The sequence below is a fragment of the Megalobrama amblycephala genome, linkage group LG22 (assembly GCF_018812025.1).
Source record: "Megalobrama amblycephala isolate DHTTF-2021 linkage group LG22, ASM1881202v1, whole genome shotgun sequence".
NCBI classification, from domain to species: Eukaryota; Metazoa; Chordata; class Actinopteri; order Cypriniformes; family Xenocyprididae; genus Megalobrama; species Megalobrama amblycephala.
Genome location: NC_063065.1, coordinates 6,835,397 through 6,853,985, shown reverse-complemented (window position 1 = coordinate 6,853,985; position 18,589 = coordinate 6,835,397). Strand labels below are relative to the sequence as shown.

At 35.7% G+C, this 18,589-nt stretch overlaps 2 protein-coding genes across 2 annotated transcripts in view; one reads left to right on the top strand and one right to left on the bottom strand.

Annotated features, from left to right (window-relative positions):
- dnah5l (dynein, axonemal, heavy chain 5 like) overlaps positions 1 to 7,089 on the bottom strand; it is a 47,365-nt gene extending 40,276 nt beyond the window's left edge. Inside the window, exons 1-11 of the mRNA XM_048173884.1 lie at positions 6,968 to 7,089; positions 6,104 to 6,303; positions 5,636 to 5,730; positions 3,453 to 3,641; positions 3,296 to 3,364; positions 3,120 to 3,194; positions 2,113 to 2,184; positions 1,928 to 2,029; positions 900 to 1,080; positions 426 to 591; positions 210 to 303 (exon numbers count right to left, since the gene is read on the bottom strand). Of these exons, the coding sequence (XP_048029841.1) occupies positions 210 to 303; positions 426 to 591; positions 900 to 1,080; positions 1,928 to 2,029; positions 2,113 to 2,184; positions 3,120 to 3,194; positions 3,296 to 3,364; positions 3,453 to 3,641; positions 5,636 to 5,730; positions 6,104 to 6,284 (1,224 nt within the window). The 5' untranslated portion in view covers positions 6,285 to 6,303; positions 6,968 to 7,089. The remainder of the gene's footprint in view (positions 1 to 209; positions 304 to 425; positions 592 to 899; positions 1,081 to 1,927; positions 2,030 to 2,112; positions 2,185 to 3,119; positions 3,195 to 3,295; positions 3,365 to 3,452; positions 3,642 to 5,635; positions 5,731 to 6,103; positions 6,304 to 6,967) is intronic.
- Positions 7,090 to 7,536: 447 nt separating this feature from the next.
- Positions 7,537 to 18,589, top strand: part of LOC125257816 (epidermal growth factor receptor-like) — a 34,449-nt gene continuing 23,396 nt past the window's right edge. Inside the window, 1 exon segment of the mRNA XM_048174555.1 lies at positions 7,537 to 7,820. Within this exon segment, the coding sequence (XP_048030512.1) occupies positions 7,709 to 7,820 (112 nt within the window). The 5' untranslated portion in view covers positions 7,537 to 7,708.

The following is an 18,589-nucleotide window of genomic DNA, read 5'->3' as shown; positions in this document are numbered from 1 at the left end:
TGACCAAACAGGATCATTTTCATTACCGTACTACAGTAATGAGAGTGAGATAGAGAGAGAGAGAGAGAGAGAGAGAGAGAGACAGCATTTTCTTTATGCAAAACAAGTACTTAATTTTTCCTTTTGATTTTAAAATTTGAATTTCTTCATGTAATATGTATTAAAATGAATGAATTAGCAAGGCAGAACTTAACATCTACTGAACTGACCAGTTCTCTCCATTTACTTATTGTCTTGGACTTGGTTGCATTTAATATACCAAGGACCTTCTTCACATAAGGGTCTTTGATTTCATCCAAGAGGCTGGAAAAACATGAATACACAGTAAATCTAATAAATACACATATAGATGTATAAGCACTAGATTAAATACCAATCTTGTATGTTAATACTGAAGAAAAAGACACTGCTGGACGGCATGGTACCTGCTGAAGGTGATCAGTCTGCGCTTCCAGTGTGCCAGCTCTGCTGAGGGTCCAATATCATCTGATTCTTTCCTAATGCGTTCACTCTCTGTAAGCACTTGTTCTATCTGCTTGGCCCAGTGTAACAGCACTGTTTCTAGACCCTCTACCAGCTCAGAGTTATTAGCTTAGAGCCAAAGCCAACAAAACAAAAAAAAACAAAAAGGGGAAATTAATACAACAGCTAAGATTTGGGACTAGCTCATAATTACACAATGCACTTTTTATGATTCTTAAAAGGAAGCGTGTTATTTTATGTGCACCAAAAATGTGGCGTTGGGAGGATTGCTATGCAATTGCTAACAGCATGTAAGTGTTAACATTTGGCATTTAGGAAACACTTTAATCCCTCTGCCTCACATAAACATTATTACTTTGATGTCAAAGAAAGTGCTATTATGATTTATTTCTCTTTTCCCATATTTGACCCTTTACCTGCATTATTAAAGTCTTCAGGCTTCCGTATGTGACTGAGATCAGGGGCTGATGGGATGTTATGAAGCTTAAACTTTTCCTCCATGTTCCTCATCCCCGAAGTGACGTTATAGGTGAACTTATCCACTACTGTCAGGAAGTCTTGCACATCTGGGCCCATTTGGCCCATAGCTCCCCAGTCCTAGAAGAAAGGTTTGATTAATATGTCATGTGTTTTGATTCTGACAGTTCTGATAGTAGTCCTAGTCTGTAGTATTCCATATTCTAATAATAACTTCATTTATGTTCATAAATTCTGTCAGGACCACTATTGTCAAATATGATTGATAATGCATAGAGTTTGGATTGGCGGTATGGTTCTGTTCTGGGCAAGAACTCCCTGTGCATCCATGCAGCCTAGCGTGGATAAAAGCCGGAAGAGCAGCAATAACCCCCCCAAAGGGGAAACAGAACAGAACCAACATATGCAGATATCATTAATGTCAATAATTTAACATACACATATTTCAAGAATTAGTCTGATTCAGGGGAATCATAAGGCCAAATCCTGACTGACGAGAGGAGGAGCTGGGGATGGAGGACGGTAATTAGCTCCTGAGAAATGTGATAGCTGCTGATAATACTGAGGTGCTTATATATAGATGCTGTGATAGGCGTCGTATTCCTATAGGTTGATTCGAGTCACCTGGGAGTCAGCTGATGAGAGCTTGACTGACGTGACCTGCCAGAACTGATGCAAACTCTGGATTATTTTTACATTTTCCATGAAGAAAAGACTCAAATTCTAAAAGTGTATATTTAAGTTTTCCAGTACACCAGCATAGATGCACTGTGCTTTCATAGACCCTTTAAAACTCTCTTTGCTTCAATAAATAAGCAAAAATGATTTATAAATGAAAAATGTATTTATTCAATGGATTACTTTTTATATTAGCCTATGGTCCAATGAAGAAAGTCATGATTCAGATTTACTATACCGTCCTACTTCCCAGCATCATTCATCAAATTCATGGAATTGTATATCATACCTCTTGAGACTTAAGGACTTGGTTCATGACTTGAGTAAAAAGAAACTCCAAACTGTGCAGGAGACTTGTCTCTGAGCAGTCAAGCATTACAAAATTCACCTCCTGCAGAGAATGACATAAGACAATCGGATGACTGATAGACGATACCAACACTCGAAAAAAACAAACAAACTTCCCACACTGACCTGCGATATGTTTGTAGTTGTTATGGCCTTGTTCGTGATTCTCATGAAAAACAAACACTGCCCGGTAAGATCCTGCAATCAGTGAGTGAAGAGAAATCCAGTTCATTGTTTTTCTCCTTAGCAACATGCATATATTGTTACTTAGTCACCCGCCATTTAGGACATGCTGTCCACCCAAAGCTACTTAAACTGCACTAATTGCAGGGACAGTCCTACTGGAACAACTTGTCTTTCTGACTGGTCATGTGTGCCTATATACACACTGTTTAAACTGTACTTCATACATAATAAAAAAATTAAATATATCTTACTGATCCCTAACATTTGAATGGTGTATATATATACTCTATGGTTCAAAAGTTTGGAGTCAGTAAGATTTATGTTTTTAAAACAAGTCTCTTATGGTCACCAAGGCTGCATTTATTTGATCAAAAATACAGTAAATACTGTAACATTGTGAGATATTATTACAACTTAAAATATCTGTTTTCTATTTTAATGCATTTTAAAATGTCATTTATTCCTGTAGTGCAAAGCTGAATTTTCAGCATCATTACTCCAGTCTTCAGTATCACATGATCCTTTATAAATCATTCTAATATGCTGATTTAGAGCTCAAGAAATATTTCTTATTATTATCAATGCTGAAAACAGTTGTGCTGCTTCATATTTTTCTGTTGCTCATTATCTTTGCAAAAAGTTCAAAAGAACAGCATTTGTTTGAAGTAGAATTTTTTGGTAACAATGTAAAAGTATTTACATTATACTTTTGATCAATTTAATGCCTCTTTCTGTATAAAAGTATGAATTTCTTTTTTTAAAAATCTTACTGACCTCAGGCCTTTCAATGCTAGTGTTAGGGTTTTGTTAAAAGAGCAACAGTAATGGTAAAGCTTACCTTAGCTCTTGATATACAAATGCTACTATTTAATAACTATACATTGCAGTTCAAATTATTTAAAGCAACAGTGATTAATTTGCTCTACAATGTACAAGTGTTGTTATACCTCAGAAGTGCCTGTTGTGATACACAGTTTCTTCTGTCCAGTGGCTAAATTTGAGGTATCACTCCAAGGTTGGGACTATAGAGAAATACAGGCAGGTATTGGCTTGTTAGTATCATGGTAGGTAGATGCTTAAGGGATATTTCAAAGTCACTATCAAGTTGTGTGTTTTACTGAACCTTGACTTGGTAGAAGAATATCAGACTCTTTAAACCATTGGCTGAGAAGAATTCCTCAATCATGAAGAACTGTAGAATACACATACAAACATTTATACGTTGCAACCACATATGTTCTGTGATTTTGAGCATGTCAATAGGTTCATATTTTACACACCCTCTCACTGGAAATGATAGCCTCCTCGACTTCCACGTCCGCCAGGCTGAACATCTCTGCAACGATTGAGAAGAGATGCTTGTGCCGGGCATCAACAACTGCTCTGCGCTGATCTTTTAAAGTTTTGACCAGTTGAACTTTCTCCTTCTGGGCTTCATTTGTCAGTACCAGAGAGCGCTTCCCCGACACCTGAGAAAAAAGAAAAAAGTCAAGTCAGATTATGTGCAAATTACAGATATTTGGCACATTTGAGGCTTTCACACCAAAGGAATGTTTTCATAGTTCCTATAATGGTGGAAGTACCCGCTTTTTGGCCTGATGTCATGATCACTAGAGGGCACTATTGTTCACCTCACTTGGACTTCAATTCCCATAACCCACTTCCCGGACTCATTATCCCATTCATTGCACCCAGCTGTTTTGTGTTTCATCATTAGTGTCTGTCTATTTATACCTGGTTTGTTTCTGCTTTTGTTATTGTGGTTTAATTTATGGTCACCGGATTCTCTGTTTTGTTTTCTTTGTTTTGTATGGACTGTTCTCTGGATTTTGACCCTTGCTTGTTTAGATTACGGTTTTGGATTGCCCCATTAAAGCTGCATTTGGATCTAACCTTCTTGTCTCTGTGCCTTACATGACACGTGTTCGCACCGCAGGGACTGGCACCCGCCATTTTTAAAAAGCGGTGTACTCCCTGTGTACACACAGTTTACATATACTTACTCCACGAACGGACATACAGAAAGCTATTAATTAGTTCATTTATATGCACACAGTATGTTCAGTTAAATTTAACTGAATAAATAAAATAATTATTAATAACCTAGTTTTGTTGATGGGCAAAAGTGACAGACTATAAATAATGGGTGGGGGGGTGAATCGATTGACATATGAATCGTGATTCTATCTTCTAATAAATTTCAAAAATCAATTTTCTAAAGTGTTTACACTTCTTTAATGTCGCAATACTACTAAAAGTTATTGACATTAGAGTATTATTAATCACAATAAGCCGTGAAAAAGGACTGATGATGCACACACAGCCAAAGTGTGAGCACAGATGCCGCCTCTCAGATGCATGTGATCCCAAATTTAGTTCTCTTTCACAACTTATTGTGCATGGTCAAATACACACACAATTATATCAAAATGCACATCGTGTGGAGTATTCACGTAAACACAGTCACACGTTAATGTCCAACGTGAACGGAAACAGGAGAAAATCGGATGTGTAACAGTATATTAGATCAGTGCATTAATTCTTAAAGGGACAGCAGCCTCATAAAGAGTTGCCATCTGTTTTATTGATGTTAATAAAAAAAAAAAATCACTATTCAACTTACGGAACTGACGTGACGCCAGTTCCTTTTTTCTGTAAGTTGAATAGGGAAGATGTAGGACAAACAGCGAAAGCTTTTTGAAGAATACGAAAGGCAATCTGGCAGAAGCTAGATGTTTTGGATTGTTTTTTTTGTTTTTTTTACACAAACGCATCGCTTCGCTTCAGAAGGCCTTTGTTAACCCTCCGGAGCTGTGTGGAATATGTTTATGATGGATGGATGTGGATGGAGACACTTTCTTCAGCTCATACTCGTTTGGTAACGCATACTGCCATTATAAAGCTCAGATGGGTCAGGATAGAACCACTGTAGCCACGTTGACTATTTTAACGATGTCTTTAATACCTTTCTGGACCTTGAATGATGGTAATTTGTTGCTTTCTATGGGGGATTTAAAAAAAAAAAACTTGAATTTCATCAAAAATACCTTAATTTGAGTTCAGAAGATGAATGAAGGTCTTACAGGTTTGGAACAACACGAGGGTACTTAATGACAGAAATTTCATTTTTGGGTGAACTAACCCTTTAAATGGCATTTGTTTTATAAAATTGGGTTGGCTAAAATGGGAAGAAAAATAAAATAAATTTCAAGGTTCACATTTAGTTCAGAGGGATTTTTTTCTTCAAGACCTATTAAACTGCAGTTAAATTGGAAAAGTAACACAAAACAGTAAACTATAATCAAATCAAATGCATATCGAATCGAAATTTGATTTAAAATTGAGAATCGATTTTTAATTGAATAGTGACCTCAAGAATCGAATCGTGAGGTACCAAAAGATTCCCACCCCTAATAAATAACCCATCAAAAATAGAAAATAAAATATTAAAATAATTACTCACAGCAGTGGTGGCAGTGGGTGATATATAAGCTGATGTTGTTAGATTGCTGTAGTTTTTTTCCTTTTGCTCTCCAATTCTTCTGTGTCTACCGCCACCTATATTTAATACAGTATGTTAACACTTTACAATAAGGTCCCATTAGTTAACAATAATTAATGCATTACTAACATTAACTTACAATAAGCATTACATTTGTTACAGTATTTATTATTTTTGTTAACCTTAGTTAATAAAAATACAGCTGTTCATGTTCCATTAAATGATACTAGCAGATACAATGTTTGATTTTAAAAATGTATTAGTATGTTAAAATTAATAGATTAATAAAAGTATTTTTATTACTTCATGTTATCTAATGTAGTTAACTGATGTTGATGATTGTAGTTAACAAATGTAACCTAGTTAAAATGTCACCAATTATATAAACAATAACCTATTTATTAATACATATAAAGACACTAATCATACCCTTTTTTATGGTGGTTAGAGGTGGTTTTACTTCTTGGTCCAGATGTGAGGACGGAGGTGGGTTTGATATATCATTATTCTCTTTTTCCAGGGATATGGCAGGTACTTCTGACCCAGGATCAGCTGTTCCTTCCTCTGTGCCATTCAGATCCGCAGGGACAGAGACTTCATTTTCTGACATTTTTGTTCGTTTTCTCCACCTAACGTCAGGAAATTCAAAAGAATCATCATTTAGCATTCAAGGACACTTTAACACTGCATGTATTCAGTGTATAAATTAGAAAGTAATCATTTAATGTAAACATAAACAAAATGAATGGTTACTGTTCATTTCTTCGTTTAAATTTAGAACCGTTGGTCAGCTGGAGTCACTTAACGGACATAACGAATATTCAGTGTTAATCAATGGGAATTTTTGGGAATTATGCCATACACGAAAACTGTACTACTTCCAATTAATTTAGGAAAATTATACGATACTTAGTCAGGTCAAGCTGAAAAGCTATGCCAAATTTGGTTGTTTGAAAGCTAGAAACATACAAATGCATGTTTATGGGACTTTTGGGGATTTCTGGTCGTCGGCTTTGACAGGCCAACATAATAACAGGGAAAATTCCATATTTTATCAATAAATCCTTTATTAAAACATTAAACAGTATTTCCTTGTTGCAAAATACCTCAATACCCAGGCGGTTTGGCTGCGTCAAACGACTAAACTAGCGAATGTTTAAAAAGTTCTATTGTAAGCTAACGTTACCATTAGTTGTATAAATGAACTCAAATTAACTTTAAAGTTGTCCAAAACACATATTTAGAATAAATCACCATATTATTTCCCCTTTGCTGCTAATTTAGAGCACTCACCTTGACTGAGGGTCGTCAAATCTGTGAGAACAAACGAAAAGCCTGAGGCAAAGTTTATTGTTACTATAGTAACTGATGCGCGTGCAGGAGACACGCGCAAATATAAACAACAATAGATGATGAACATGAGCCTGTCTGAAGGAACATTTCATTATTATTACATTAACTATAAGAATAAATTATGCATTATTTTACCTGAATAAAAAAAAAAAAAAAAAACATATTGGCATTCAGTCAATGCAATATCATGTTTCATAATGCGTTAACCTTTTAAATTGATGGTATTTGAGGGGTTTTGAAAATGTTTCGAAATGTTTTGACTTTTATATATTTTATATTAACTTACATGCACAAAAAAAGTGTTTTTAAATTTTGATAAACAGGCTCTGGCAAAAGAAAAGTCACCAAAAAATAATTTTGACAAATTGAAACATACCTACAAATCCTTTCTGACATTGGAATTAGCAAAATACATGCAGTGTCAAATGACATCACAAAAAATTACTTAATCTGTAAGTACACACACACACACACACACACACACACACACACACACACATCGTCGCGTCGCGTCGCGTGCAGTGAAGGTGAGCTGCGTCACGTCACAGCTGTACTGAAGCGCTCAGACACGTTGCGCTGCTGTAGAGGAGCTAAACGGGACCTGCCGCTGGAAAACTATCCCTGTTACGAGCTACATATTGTTAATTTGCGGGAATATCTAAGCAAAAATAATGCTTTAGAATGAATCCACTGTTGAACATGAGGTTTACGAAGCCATCTCTGTTCCGTGAATCGGGAATCGTCTGTCTTGTGCTTATAAGTGCGGTGTGGTGCTCCGTTTCTGAGAGGAAAGGTGAGTGAAGTTTCAACTTTAACTGTCACTAACAAACGTCTCAGATTTAACTTAGGCCTATGTATTTTTCTTTATCTACACAAACATAACGCTTTTTAAAAAATATGAGAAGAAAATAAGATATATAGGCTAAAACATAATTGTAGTCAAGTGTGTCCACATTTTTGACTTTTAGTGTAAACAAACAGAGATAAATAGACATTATGTAGGCTAATATATAATAATGTAACAATTATATAATGTTCATAGATCAGTAGTTCATGCATAAATATGAATATGTAGCCTAAAAAAATATGATTATGATTTGAAAAGCATTAGTTTGATGAGATTATAGAACTGAGGTGACATTATTATTAATCATCTGTATAACATAAACTGAAGATTTGTCTTTAACCCCAACAAGTGACCCCTTGGCAAGGAGTCTTTCATGTTGCTGAAACTGTAATGAAATTAATTACGTCTGAAACATATTTAAAAATACTTGAACTTTTGAGACTGGTGACCACAGGATGAGGGCCAAGAGTTCAGCACCAGCAGATGGTATCGCTAGACAGCTGCCCCACTGAGTGGGGTCTGGGCCCTCTGTTTGTGGTCCAGTCTCTATCCGAACAGACTGCGTTTAACATGCTGTTTGAGGTTTCTTGCCAGTTGAGAAATTAACAGCAGATGGGGGCTACCAACACTGTCCCAGAGCAGACCAGGCAAAAACTGGTTTTGATTCTGCGTTGAAAAGTATAAAATGGACAGATCTGGCTCTAAAATTGGCTTGTTAAAAAATTTGGATGCACACTTATGGAGGGTGTCAGATTGTTGTAATTTGATAAGCAGCACACCTTTCACACACAAAAGAGTGGTTACGTGTTGTCCAGGACATTCTGATCATACCTTCTGCAGAGAATCCAATGACGTAGAAAGTACAACTCGATTAGCAGATTTCATCTGCTTTTCTATTTCTAACAGTTTACAGACAGCAGGGTAATTAATGAATAACTAAATGTTGGGTAACAACATTGGATCATTGAATTGTAGTTATAATGCACTATAATGCAGACTTGTGCTGCTGTCAGAGGAAAAGCAGTGTTCATTAATCAATTTTTATTTTTCTACAGTACATCTTGTTATTTGTTCTTTTGCATTTGTTCTTGCATTTCAATATAGATACTAACTTCACTCATTTTATCTTTGTCCCATGTCATTCATGGCCTAATGAAAAGATAAGAATGATGTTTTCTAAACTTTCGAGTAGGGCTGTCAGTCAGTTAAAATGTTGAAGTAATTACAAGATAAAACAATTAATTATTCACAATATTAGCTGAGAAAAGCCACACAATGAAGATACCTCAAAGTCAATACATTGTGGCTTTAGCAGTTTTTTAATTAAATTAGTCTTTCTGACTGAATCACACAGAAAGTGTTCATGCACATTTTATAATGAATAACATCAAATGAATGTGGCAGCCCTATTTAAAAAAAGAGAAAGTTTTTCACCTTTTGGTTGACTACCTATGGAAGCTGCTTGTTTCCGCCATAAAATAAAAAATAAAAAAGGTAATTGCAACTTTTTATCTCACAATTCTGATTGCGAGTTATAAAGTCAGAATTGCGAGATATAAAGTCAGAATTGCGAGTTATAAAGTCAGAATTGTGAGTTATGAAGTCAGAATTGTGAGTTATAAAGTCAGAATTGCGAGTTACAAAGTCAGAGTTGCAAGTTATAAACTTGCAGGGAAAAAATATTTTGCTGAAAAATTGCATTTTAGTCAGAATTGTCGCAATTTTGACTTTATGAGATGCAATTGCGAATTTATATCATGCAATTCTGACTTTATAACTCGCAATTGTATTTATATCATGCAATTCTTACTTTATATCATGCAATTCTGACTTTACATATCGCGCAATTCTGACTTTATTTCATGCAATTCTGACTATGTCATGCAATTCTGACTTTATATCATGCAATTCTGACTTTATTTCACACAATTCTGACTTTATAGCTTGCAATCGCGAGTTTAAATCTTGCAATTCTAAGAAAAAATAGGCAACAGAATTGTGAGATAAAAAGTTGCAATTGCCTTTTTATTTTTTTTATTTAGTGGCGGAAACAAGCTTCCATAACTATCCCGTAAAGGTAAAGAGTGTCATTTATTTAAAAAAAGAAGCATATCCTGTCCCAGCAGAGACTTTCTTCTGAGAAGTGCAAACACTGTCACACTATCAAAACATTTCCCTGTTTGTTTAAGCATCCCGATCAGCACACAGCAACATTGGCTCCACCAATGGTGTGAGTTTGAGGCGGGACTATCTGTTTTGTGACCAATGGCAGTGTTTGAGAAAACAGCAATTAAGTATTTTTGGTTAAATTACACACTTCGCCTTTAATGACCTGTCAATTTAGGTGTGGAAAGCCTTCTGGCGATGGACCTGTGGTATGCATGTGTCAGCATAACCTGTCAGTACTATCTCAGAGGCATCTCATACTTTGTTTCATTCCCACAGCCTGTGGCAGAAAAAAAAGTGGGGGAAAAAGTTAGAATAAAGGCTCAGAAGGAATGTAGATACTTTTATTTGAAGCATCATTAACAGGAATGGAACAGTACCCATTCATGTGAATCATGAATGTGGGTTTGCGTAGGAGTGGATTACTGTCCTTTTTAGATTAGAAGATTAATCGTAAGACTTCCGTTTAAATACTTGCAACAAAGGTAGATATTGTGATATGGTTACTCTGTCACTATCTGTTCTTGCGTTTGTGCATGGAGGATTTCATCATTCACAATCGGTGGCATGCAGAGTCAGGCCCAGAGTTTGACAAATTATGTCACAACATTTATTTGGCACTGTTTTCTGCAGACCATTAGGCCAGAAACATACTCGACACCAGATATCACATAACTTTGGTCAAATACAAATAAGATGCATATTTCATACTGAACGTGATGAATAGCATAAAACCGGTTCCATTGAGAAACAAAAGGAAGTCTCCTTTCAGGCAAATGGAACTTCACGCAAAATAATCATGATTAATCTCAACTCTGATTAATATTTTTGTACTTAAAGGGATAGTTCACCCAAAAATGAAGTTGTTCCAAACCTGTATGAATTTCTTTCTTCTGCTAAACACAAAAGAAGATATTATGAAGAATGTCAGAAACTGAATAGTTGATTTTTTCCTCCATACTCTGGAAGTCGGTGTGGCCCATCTACTGTTTTGGTAACCATATTCTTCAAAATATCTTTTCAGCGGAATAAACAAATTCATACAGGTTTGGAGCAACTTGAGGGTGAGTAAATGATGACAGAATTGCATTTTTTGGTGAACTATCCCTTTAACATTCTCATGTAGTTCATATGAAAACAAAACAACAACTTAGTAATATCAAAGTCCCTTTAAGACAAGTCATTTCACTCGGCGGCCATCTTTGAAACGCCTCTCGGGCATCCTGGGCATCATGCAATCTCTTTGAATGGGAAAACATCAAATTCTCCAAAACTGTTCACCAACCTTACGATTAAATGTCATATTTGAAATCACCAATGAAATCTAACAACAACCGTCTCATAAATTTAGTTTCTAAACGCTCGAATCATGACAAAAAATGTATTTTTCAGGGTGGATCAAGCTAATGCGCATGCGCAGACCTAAATGCGCGTCTCTTCGGAAGCGCGCGTCTGACTGTTTCTATAGAAACCGGTGATTCTAACGGCCGCTGAAGTGACACGATGACTTTTACCAGTCGGCGATTGGCTCTTATTTAGAAGGCGGGACTTATTCCGCCATATTGCGCGTTACTCTTTCTCCCATTCAAAACAATACGAGTGACACGTCTTGTGTTATTCTATAGTCTTTGGTAATATTCGGAATTATCCAGTCATCATGTATCTAACACATACAATGAGCTGGTATAAATACACGGTATCTGAATACACATCCCTTTCTTAGTCCACATCCATGCGCTATTCACTAAAGATATTCGTGTCCTCTTTCTACCCTTTCTTTTGTGCTGTAATGTGGTCTAGACATCACTATTTGATCTAAATCTAATAGTCTTGAAACTCTTAGCGGACTCACTGTCATTTACTAGAGACTAGAACAACACTCCTGTTCTCCTGCATCACACTCTCTGACCACCAGCTACAAGGGTAAATTGAATGGAAAGTAAAGTAATCAATGTAAATGAACACATAACGGCAATCTGTTATTGTTTAAAATGTCAAAATAGTTTGTGTCATCCATTTAAACTTCATATTCCATTGATCTGCTAAGTGGTATGAAACGTTTTATTGATTCTCGCTTAAAATATGTGCCCAAAATCAATTATAGTCTGTGAGATGCCAGTATATTTAGTCAATAATGTGTGTCTTAGGTAGAGGTTATCTCTGGCCAACGTTATTGGGCTTGTTTCAGAATTTTTAGAATGATTTCTGAAGGATCATGTGATGCTGAAAACTGGAGTAATGATGATGAAAATTCAGCTTTTCCATCACAAGAATAAATGACATTTTAAAGTATATCAAAAGAGAAAACAGTTGTTTTAAATTGTAATAACATTTCACAATATTACTGTTTTAACTGCATTTTTGATTAAATTGATGCAGCCTTAGTGAGCAGAAGAGACAACCCCTAAACTATTAGCGAATGCCTACTGGACATTAATATTTGTTCGGATTTTAAAGCTTTGTGTTATTTATGAGACAAGTAGCCATCGTCAAACTGCAAAAACAGTTGGATTATGTGATGTTACAATTTACAGACCACATAAACCAAGGCCATAGCCTTGAGGATTTACACAAGCGTGTTTATTTTGAAAACAGCAGCTCATGAAGATAGCTTAAATCATGAGGCTTGTTGTGGAGAGGTTTTCTAAGCATTCAAATTTGCATTTTTTGTCTGGTGGAAAATAAAAAATAAAATAAAAAAATACACTGAGGGACCAAATATTATAGAGATATTGGAGACAGTAAGCAACCACTTAGTAGCTACCCAGAATACCTCAGCAACTGCATAGTAACGTAGTAACAATCTGAATGCCAACTCCCTAGTAACCACCCAGAACACCTTAGCAAATGCATAGCAACTCTCTAACAACCATTTAGAACACATTAGTATAGTGATGGCAACTTTTGCCCAGGAAAACGGCAATAAGAATACTTTTGTTACACTTTTTTTCGATGGGCCACTTTAGATATTCTACTAACTATAAGTAACTATAAGTAGACTGTCAGGTTAGGGATTGGGTTAGTAGGATAAGTTGACATACTGTATAGGGGGCATTTACACAACACCGTTTTCAAAAGGTGAAAATTTGTTATGCGTTTTGAGGGCCTGAAAATGCAAACATTTGAAAACAAGTTTCAAAGTGCATGTTTTTGATAACGTTACCGTTATAGTCTCAGTGTAAACTACAAAAACATGAATTTGTGAAAATGGTGACATCATGCGCATTGCATGTTCAATCTATAGGCGCAGAGTGTTTCTTTACAAAGTGACATTGCCAACTACTGGCCTGGCATGCATATTACAGCATTTTCAGTTGTTTCTGCATCGGTGTTCATTTTGACAATGTTTTTGTCTGTATACTAAATTGTTCACAAACACAAAAGGAAAAACTTTTCAGTTTTTAGTACATTGTTGTTGTGTAAACATACCTGTAGTTGCAAAGTGACATGTCTGTTTGGGAGCAACAAAATAAAGTGTTAGCAGTTATTAAGCAGACAGTCTACTAAGACTCTAACGACTGCTATAGTTGACATGTAGTTGCAGACTTACTTTTAGTTAGTAGAATATCCAAAGTGGACTACTGAAATAAAGTGTTACCCTACATTTCATTAATTTGTCTCTTCATCAAAATATTTTAATATACTAAAATGCATGTCTCATGTTGTTTACCAAATGCAGTGATCATGCCATGTTTTTACTTTTGCAGTCAGCAAATCGCCCCATAGACAAAGAGCTGAATTCATACAATGCTTGAATTTTGATGGAGAGGTCATCAATAGACAATATGTTGCTTATTTGATTTAGACAGACTGTTGTTTGTATAAAAAAAGCACACAGCCATGGAGTGAGACGTCTCTGTTTCACGCTGTAAATTGTATTTACTACAATTCAGTTAGACAGTATTTTATCCACATGTCTCTCATTTAGGGTGAGAACAGTGGACTGTCGCTCACACTATTGCACGGTAAAGAAAAACAGAAGAAGCACAATCATGTGAAACTGCTACTCCCAAATTGACAACTGTTAATATAAACATTAATTTTGTACTGCAAATACCTCTATTATTATGATTATGTCATTGCATCAGATCATGTGTCTTAAAATCGGTAAATAACAAGTGCAAAACATTGAAGCCTCAGCTTATTTTTTTGAAAATTGTTTTGAAGATTCAAAATTCAGAATCAAAATCAGTCAACAACATTGTTTAACCTTTGTCAATAACTGCAGATCAACCCATTGAAAATCATTCAACTGCCCATTAATAAGTTTATAGATAAAGTCAAGATTCAAAAATTCGACTTTCCAGGCAACATATGTGAGTATTTCCAATAAAAGTGGAGCACGTGTACCAACACAGAAATAAGATTTCCCTTTAGATGTATTCCTGGAAAGACTTTCAGATGGAAAAACAGGATGCGTTATGACAAATGCTGTTGACTTTTTGAGCTCATGTGGATCAATACTTTTTGTAACAGTGCAAACTTACTCTACAAATAGTGTTGATCCAGTTGCCTGCCCACAATCAAACTTAGTCATCGAAAGGACATCCAGATACACTGTCATTTGTCCAAAAAAGGGTTGCATTTAGGTTGTAAATAACTATATAAAATAACTATACTATTGCAGCAACATTGTGCATGATATTGCCTACAGAAATTACAGTGGATTGTTTTGTCCTAAATGCAAAAGTGTACCATGCCATGACTCCAAATATATAAGCTATCTGACTACCACTAGTTGACATAAAAATCTGGTGGATTCTTTATGAAAATGTTTTTTTTTTTTTTAAATAAAATTAAATTAAAATGTTCTTTATTAAAACTTTAAAAGTGATTTAGTGTGCTATATAATTACCAGAATCATCAGATTTTGTTTTTATAAAACAGTAGCATCCATTTAATAACCGTGGTTTCATTATTAAAAAGCTAGCAAAGGAAATACATCATCTGAATGTGTTACCTTAAAACCAGTCTATTCTAGGCTTAAAAAAATATAGTGACATGGTATAGTCATCCAAAGTCTTGTCACCCAAAGCATATACAATAAAAACAGGCATAAGAAAACAAAAAGAAAAAATCAAAGAAAGCCGTAGGTAATAAAGCAAAGATGGAAAAGCATGGGAACAACTGCATGGCCTTGTAAAAATAAATTATATGCGTTGACAGCCTTGAGAAGATGATCCCAGATTACAGTATCTCCTAATTAATCTATCATCATTATTTCTACCCTGTGCATCCCTGTACTTAAGCAGATAATCCATGCGTGAGAGAAGTTTCTGAATAAAAGCATTGTCAGTTTGATATGCACTCCGAACCACTGATTCAAAACAAAAGATTTGTAAAGCTTCATGAAGCAGTGTTTTGAAATTGCCCATCACTAGATATTGTTGAATAAAGTCATTATTTAGTTTTTTTGGAACACAAAAAAGTATTCTTGTTGCTTTATAACATTAAGTTTGAACCACTGTAGTCACATGAACTGTTTTAAATATGCTTTCTGGGCATCTGAAAGTGTTAATTATCTTGCTGTCAATGGAGGTCTCACTGAGCCATCAGATTTTATCAAAAATATCTTAATTTGTGTTCTGAAGATGAATGAAGGTCTTACGGGTGTGGAATGACATGAAGGTGAGTAATTAATGACAGAAATTTCATTTTTGGGTGAACTAACCCTTTAACTGTAGTGAAAGGGGCTACAAAATATGAAAGGAAGTATTGTTTCCGTCATATGCTGCAGGTATTGTTCCAGAGGCAATGACAGTTTGATTTATTACTTTGCATTACTGCAGTTCTCAAATCTTGTGTTTCTTTGCACTGATGGAGACTTGATAACCCTTGAGCATGCTTTGCATCAGTTGCAAAAGATAAAACACTCAGGTTTATCATCATCAGAATGTTGTTTTGTGGTTCCTGACGTAATGAGGGAGTTAAGATGTTCCTCCGTGAATATTTTTTTCAAGGAGCAACCTGTTCAGTCACATCCCCTGGTTTGGGCTCAAGCCTGAGGCATGGCTGCTGAACAACCGCCCGTAGAAAACAGCTGCATGTTTTGCAATCTGTTGAGACAATCTCACATTTTAGGGGCTTGTGAAGAGATCGTTAAGAGTTAAAACCTAAATCTACTTCATACCTGACCTTAATCTTTAGTTGAAATCTGCCCTAGAGCAGATACCTGGAAAAGCTTGATTTTTTCTTTGGTTTCTGACAACTAACTAATGCCATAACACTGATGAATTTAGACATGCTGGATTTTCAGAAGGTAATTAATTCAAGAGCTGCATGCATGTCTTGACAATGTTCATCGGTCCTGACCATCTCACAAAATAGCTTCACAGGACTATGTTGCCAAAGTGTTGACTGATTTCAACAATGCAAATTTTGCAAAAGTGGAAATACCCTTCATGTGCGCTGTCATAATGAAGAATAAGTCAAACACCCATGTTTGTACTTTCATTATAATGTCACTGTGCAGCTTCATTGTTATTTTGTGAACAAGACGCGTAACCTGATATTGCTGAGTTCAACATGTTCCTGGGTCAACATTTTTGTTGATCCTGGAACAACATTCAAATCAACCAATCAGATTTCAGGGACAAGTTTACAGATTATGTCAAGTTTAGGCTTAAAATCATGAATTGGTGCTTCTACATCAGTGTTATTCATCTATCATTTCCCTCTGATATTTGGGATAACTTATGGGTAGGGTTAGGTTTAGGGGTAGGAATAGGGTTAAAGGGATAGTTCACCCAAAAATGAAAATTTGATGTTTATCTGCTTACCTCCAGCGCATCCAAGATGTAGGTGACTTTGTTTCTTCAGTAGAACACAAATGATAATTTTTAACTCCAACCGTTGCCGTCTGTCAGTCAAATAATGGGAGTGAATGGGAACATAATCAAGAAGAGGCAAAAAAACGTGCATAGACAAATCCAAATTAAACCCTGCGGCTTGTGACGACACATTGATGTCTTAAGACACAAACCGTACGAACAGTACGAACCGACACGAACAGTATTTATATCATTTTTTACCTCTAATATATCGCTATGTCCAACTGAGTTCAGCACTCGCTTAGTGAGGTCTGATCGCGCGCGCAGGGTTTAATTTGGATTTGTCTATGCATGTTTTTTTGGACTCTTATTGATTGTGTTCCCATTCACTCCCATTATTTGACTGACAGACCACAGCGGTTGGAGTTAAAAATCATCATTTGTGTTCTACTGAAGAAACTGCATTTTTGGGTGAACTATCCCTTTAAGACTAAATTTTCAGACTAGAATGTTGTTCCAGGATCAACAAAATATGGGGGGAACGCATCTAACTCAGTGCGAACAAGACAGAATGAACCTGTAGTCAAATATTCAACCCTATTTAAAAAACAGTTTCTTATACACACTAGCTGTTATAAGACCTCACTAGCTGCCTGTCTGTCTATTGTGTACATAGGCAGCTGTCTTCAAAGACCATATTGAAACAGACCATTGTACAGTAGGTGATTAAAGGATTAGTTCACTTCATAATTAAAATGTTCTGATAATTTACTCACCACCATGTCATCCAAGATGTTCATGTCTTTATTTCTTCAGTCAAAAAGAAATGAAGTTTTGAGGATAACAGCTTCAAAGAGCTCTACACGATCCCAGACGAGGAATAAGGGTCTTGTCTAGTGAAATGATTGGTAATTTTCTAAAAAAAAAAAAAAAAAAAAAAAAAGTATATACTTTTTAACCACAAATGCTCATCTTGCACTAGCGCTGCCATGTGCCAAGCATTACATAATCACATTGGAAAGGTCACGCTGATGTAGGCGGAAGTACCGATCCAGTGTCTACAAAGCAATCATGCAAAGACTAAGACAAACCGCCTTTACAAAAAAAGATAAAACAGCGATGTCGGACGATTTTGAAGTTGGAGGAGAAAATGAGATGGGGTTTTTCACTCTACCATGGTCACGTGTGACCCTTTAAAGCCGCATTGAAACTGCAGTTTGGACCTTCAACCCCTTGGTAGCCGTTGAAGTCCGCTATATGGGGAAAAATCCTGGAATGTTTCCTCAAAAACCTTTTTTTTTTTTTGACTGAAGAAAGAAAGACATGAACATCTTGGGTGACGTGGGGGTGAGTAAATTATCAGGAAATTTTAATTCTTAAGTGAACTAATCCTTTAAATCGGAACACACTATTGGCATGGTAAAAAAAAAAAAAAACTATGCCAATAGTGTGTTGCTGTATTTTTTTTATTTTTTTTGAGCATGGGAGACTGGACTTACTATTGATTCCAATAGAGTTTCACATTTGCATGTTATCAAACTAACTACATGTATATAAAAATATATACACTACTGTTCAAAGGTCTGGGGTCAGTCAACTTTTAACGTAAAAATGAAGAAGAAATTAATACTTTTACTCAGCATAGATGCCTTAATTGATTAAAAGTGACCGTATAGACATTTACATTAGATTTCTAATTCAAATAAATGCTGTTTTTTAAAGGTGCCCTAGAACTTTTTTTTAAAAGATGTAATATAAGTCTAAGGTGTCCCCTGAATG